The sequence below is a fragment of the Mytilus trossulus genome, chromosome 2 (assembly GCF_036588685.1).
Source record: "Mytilus trossulus isolate FHL-02 chromosome 2, PNRI_Mtr1.1.1.hap1, whole genome shotgun sequence".
Classification (NCBI taxonomy): domain Eukaryota; kingdom Metazoa; phylum Mollusca; class Bivalvia; order Mytilida; family Mytilidae; genus Mytilus; species Mytilus trossulus.
Window position 1 is genome coordinate 15,000,822 of NC_086374.1, and position 5,517 is coordinate 15,006,338.

At 31.4% G+C, this 5,517-nt stretch overlaps 1 protein-coding gene across 1 annotated transcript; it reads left to right on the forward strand.

Moving 5' to 3' along the window:
- Nucleotides 1–925: 925 nt before the first annotated feature.
- LOC134704927 (uncharacterized) lies at nt 926–4,819 on the forward strand. The gene is made up of 2 exons (XM_063563707.1): nt 926–1,007; nt 3,270–4,819. Exon 2 carries the CDS (start codon nt 3,273–3,275, stop codon nt 4,758–4,760), a length of 1,488 nt encoding a protein of 495 aa, XP_063419777.1. The 5' UTR covers nt 926–1,007; nt 3,270–3,272; the 3' UTR covers nt 4,761–4,819.
- Nucleotides 4,820–5,517: the final 698 nt, after the last annotated feature.

A 5,517-nucleotide genomic window follows, 5' to 3' on the forward strand; every position in this document is an offset into this window, starting at 1 on the left:
CAAAAGCTTACAAAACCTTTAAACAGACTTATTACAGTGCTTATCCAGTGACCTTTGGGGTATCACATTAGCAAAGACTAAAACAGTTTACCAAATTGCAGTTAGATTTCTATTCCAACTAACTCATCAACTGGTAAAATATTTTAGCAGATTGCTCAAGTGAAATGTTGTTAGTATGAAGTGAGTGCTGTAAAATATAAAGTAATACTTACCATCCCGAGCCAGTTAGTTGATACTGTTATAAACATTTTTAACAAAAAATATATCTTACTATAATATGAGTCACTGAACTAGAGGCTCTAAAGAGCCTGTGTCGCTCACCTTGGTATATGTGAATATTCAACAAAGGACACAGATGGAAGTCTCAGCTTATGAGCATCATGCAGTTAATGACCGTGTCTGCATTGAGTCAACTTTAAACTATGGTCTAATCGGTTGTCAGGTAGAATATTCGAAAATTCATAAACATTTAAAAAAACAATCTAATTGAATATTTCGTGGAAGGGCAGACTATATTTTTTAGTGGTTGAAGACTATTAACTCTTGTTATCACACACAATTATTTTTTTCTCTCACAGATATCATTTTCATCATCCAACTTAAAAGTCTTACTATCTGTCGTTAACACTTCGTAATTGAGAAGAAAGTTGTCATTTTATTTGTTTCTATTAACTTTTAAAATGTTTGTTACTGTAGTAAACATTACAGTAAGCATTTATCGCCGTCTCTAACAAAGATTCTTTTGTTCTATTTCAACTGTGTTTCCGCCTGAGTATATACTAGAATAAAGATCTAATGTTTGCTGTTATTAAGATATCTTTATAATTCAAGTACGTGAGATCCATGCCATGGCCCATTGTAGTTATCATTCGTTGACTGTCCCTCTATCTCGGCATTCAGGACTTTAACCCGAAATAATATACAATATTATCTAACCCTTGATAGTCTGCCATCGTGACAGCTTATTACCACAGCTGTACTACATTGTAGTTATAAAGTGACGTAAGGTAAGTATTTGTTTTTCAAATCAATTAAATATAAATTTTGTTTTGTTTTAAATATTTTCAATCATTGAACATACACATATATGAATATATCGCACACATAAGCCATTTTGCTAGATTCGTTGGATTAGAATATCATATTTAAAGCTTTAACAAAACTCTCCTGGTAATACACTCATCAAATAAAGGTGACAGACCACCAATTCAAAACCCCTATTTAACCATTTATTTCAATTTTCATATCTTTCTAAATATTGATATATATAAATATTTCATAACTTCATAGAAACCAGGTATACCTTGAATTGGCTTGTACATGTGTCACCTTTTATGTGCCAATTTTCAACCAGTTATAAAATCTTGAAATAAAACACGACCGTTCGGAAGTCATGGCTGACATAACTAAAAATAGAATATGGTGATAAAATGCAAGTTTTGTATATCATTTTGAAAAAATATCTTGATAAAAAGAGAATTTATAATTAGATCAGAAATTTTAGAATGTTGAGATCTACCAACTGTCCTTCAACAACAAAAATATTAGACAGCTTGTGATAGGAGTTATCGCGCCTAAATGACACAATTTAAATTTCTTTTTTCTTTTGACATTTCTTTTGAAAATATTATAGATGAAGAGAATTAGAGAATTTTCAAATAGCAAAAATGATCATCAAGTCAAGATCTAATAATAGTACAGATGTCTGAAATCCTCATTCGACTCCTTATTGAAGTTACATGAGATAAATGTTTTACCCCTTAACGACGAGTTTAAATAACTTTTAGTACATTTATCTATTATCTATAAAACCAAGAGTCTACAAATAATTTATAAATTTTGCCAATATCGTTTGTAGACACTATACTACAGGAGTGATTGCTCACACATGACGATTGTGTTTATAGGTTTTGTTTGTGCTTTTGAAAAAAACTAGGGAAGACAGATAGAGATGAATGAACATAAAAAAATATCTGCAATTCAAGATAAAAAAAAATGTATTACTGTTATATATTCCATATTAGTCTACAAAGTTTTTGAACAAGGAGGGTGGAGGTGATGGTTGTGACTTGAATATTGTATACAAATCACCTGTAACTGCAGAGACCGATTTCTATTACCAATAAAATGGTTGTTAATAATTTGGATAAAAAGGTTTTTAAGAAGTATTTGACCGACCCAGCAAAGAAAGGACAGTTTTGTGATTTGAATGTTTAGTAGAATGAAGGCAGACCTACCTTTTGAATAGGGGAACATAGGAACATAAAGCAGACATAAAAGCACTTTGTAAAGTTACTTAAAAATCTGAAATTCAGCCATTTGTTGGTGTTCTTGAATTCACTTCTACTCTATAACGATTTTGACTATTTTATCTTATTAGATGGTTTGTATATGAGTTATCTCTATCTTGTTTTGTTGTTCTATTGTTGTATAAGTTTGAACACCTCTTATCTATGAGTTTGGCTGTCCCTTTGGTATCTGTCGCCCTCTTTTATCTATCTTAGGTTGTCTTGGCTGGATGATAATCACATGTGTAGTTGACCGAATTCAACAAGATGACCTTCATATATTTCTTTTTGTTTTACATATTTATGATTCATGATTGTTAAAAATCAAATTAGAATAAAAACGTGATTACATAATTGAACTACATAATCGAACAACAAATTGAGTCATAAATGTCGTTTCTACATGACTCTTGTTTTTTTTTATTTATTACAAGCATCATGCATTTACTTTCAATTTTGTCAGAGTCTAGTTTTATTTACATATTTGAATACAGTTATTTTGTCGTTACTTCTATACAATTTATAAAGAATAATAACCAAAACCAGACAATTGCCTTTAATGACTCATTTCTGAAATATTTTTCCCAAAAGATACTTGCTTTAAAAATTTTGTTTTTCTGTACAACTTGTTAACATTTATTTTCAAATTTTAAAGATGTCATATTTAAGAATATATTTTTATAAAAAAAAGTCGAGTTTAATATCTCCCTGCCGATTTGGACAAAAATATACGAACAAATGCACACCACGCGATGTTTTTTTTTAGGCGATTGAATCATGCTTTGAATTATAAGAAATGTCAATTAACGTCAACTTATCAACAATAAAAAAGTAAACGGTAACCATCCTTGTTTTTCCAGTAGCAAGTTATACATTTTATGTACTTCCTTACGTAGGAAGTGCTGATTTTACAAAATCATTGAAAATTAACGAAATAGAATCTCCTAATGTGTTCTTTAGTTGCAAATATTTTTGTTACAGGTCATGACTATTGTAAAAATGATACTGGTATTAGTCGTCTTCGTGGGACTGGTCCAAAAGGCTTCTATGTTTTTGGTACAACCGAATACTAAAACGTCTCCACCATCATCAATTAAAGATTTCACCAGAGTTATTGGTTCCATAGACAGTAATGAAACAGTTGTGACGTATTTAAATGGAAGTATATACGGCAGATTGAACACAGGGCCGCTACAGATGTTGTTTTTATTTGAGGGATATAACATAAACAGAAAGGTACCATTACCAGACGGAAGTTATCAGTCATTATCGCGTGAATTTGTAGTATATCGTGATATACATACCAGAAAAATAAAAACAGTGTTCGAAAACCCATTCAATAACCTAACAAATGAGGTTTTTCCTGTCGCTAATGATCCCGTTAATGCAAAATTGACTAAAAATGGCGATTACTCATCTTTTTTCATTCCAAATGAATTAGCAGTGTATGATAATAATTACATCTTAGAGTATCCAAATGTACTAGATCCTAAAATATATCCAGAATATTCAGCCGGAAAGATTTATGATGCCGCAGAGCTGTTTACATATTTCGCTAACATGACCGATATCAACAATGCTTCAAAACCAAACGTTCCAAACACCGTAACATGGTCACGTCATTGTCAATTTCTTCCATGGATGGAAATGGGTCCAACAAAAGGGTCTTTATTTTATAGCGCATTATCATGGAAATGTCTGAATGGACTTTCCTGTGTGCCAAAAGACATAATTAATATTGTTTCTACAAAGTACAAAACTTTTTTAAAGGCTCCGAAAACGTTTGATGACCCTAACGAGACGTCGTGGTCCGTCTTTAAAAAGATAATTGACAATCGTCGACATAACAAATTACCGGATATAATTATACCACAAGTAAATGTTTCGGTCAATGTCTCAATTGTTGAACCATATGTAGATAACAGAATTTTAAGATGTCTATATCGGTCTAACTTTCGAGTAAATTTCAATGCCTCTATACTAACACAAATCTATGGACAACAATCAATAAATCTGCTTAATTTAAAAGGTCAGGCAAATATTACTACCAGCAGAGTAACATCCAACAGTGAAGCACAAATGCAGGTTTCCACCAACGGACTATTCATTGACAGCAAAACAAAAATGCCAATCAGTATATGGTACAATCCTTTTACAAACAAAACTGTTGATGTTCCAATCTTAAATCTGACGGAAACATGGAACTTAACAAAGGATACATCATACAGTATCAACATGAAAGACATCGATTCTATTGGCCTTTCAGTAGTGTCTGAACAATATAGCAACGCGAAAACTAACCAAAATTGGTGTGTCTCAGTGACAAATTTTATTTTTCGAGAAGTGGAATTACAGAAAACAAAATCTAAATTATTTGGATCATTTCATCGTTATTCTAATTGGTTTAAGTGGATGGAAATGGGTGAACAAGAGGGTACACTTGTTGTCAAGGCTATTTTTTCAACAGAGTGACTGAAATAGTCAAATTTATCAATTACATATAATTGAATGCATTATTTTTTTATAATTGAATCAAAAGTCATCAGGTACATGTGTTATCTTGAATTGAAGTTATCAATGTATTTGAGTCAGTACAAAGTCAATTTTCAATATGTGACTGTCACTCGGCCTGTTTATATAGATCAATTGTATGTTTTACTGCGAAAAGAGCTGTTCCAAAGTTTCTGATTTTGAACGGACTGACAGAAAAATAAGGGGTGGTTTAATGTGAAGAAATCATTGTTTACTGATTTAACAGTCATCTAAAGAAAATCGAAAATTAATTTTAACAATTTGAAAATACCTGTCGATAAGAAGAAAACGGATACACAGAATTACAATCAAAACGATAAAGATACCAAGTCGGTCATCAAAATCGACATTTAAGAAAACAAAGGATTAACCAACGCGAACCCAATCAAAAACTGGTGTTTAACGTACGATGCCCGAAAAAGGTTTGCATTCCCTGTTTTTAAATATTCAATCAACTTATTTCCTTTGCAAAGAAAAAAATCGATCAAACAGAATTTAAAAAAAAATATGAACTGAGGTGTTGAATATGACATATCATACCTAAAAAAACGCAAAAAATAATTGAACGCGAAGAATGAAATAGAAGGTACAAAATAACATTATATCGTTAAGTTTCTTTGAAAGAGTTAAACAATGCTGTCAAGTGGTACATGATGAACCGAAGAAACAAATTAAAGGAAGTAAGGTCGAACGAATA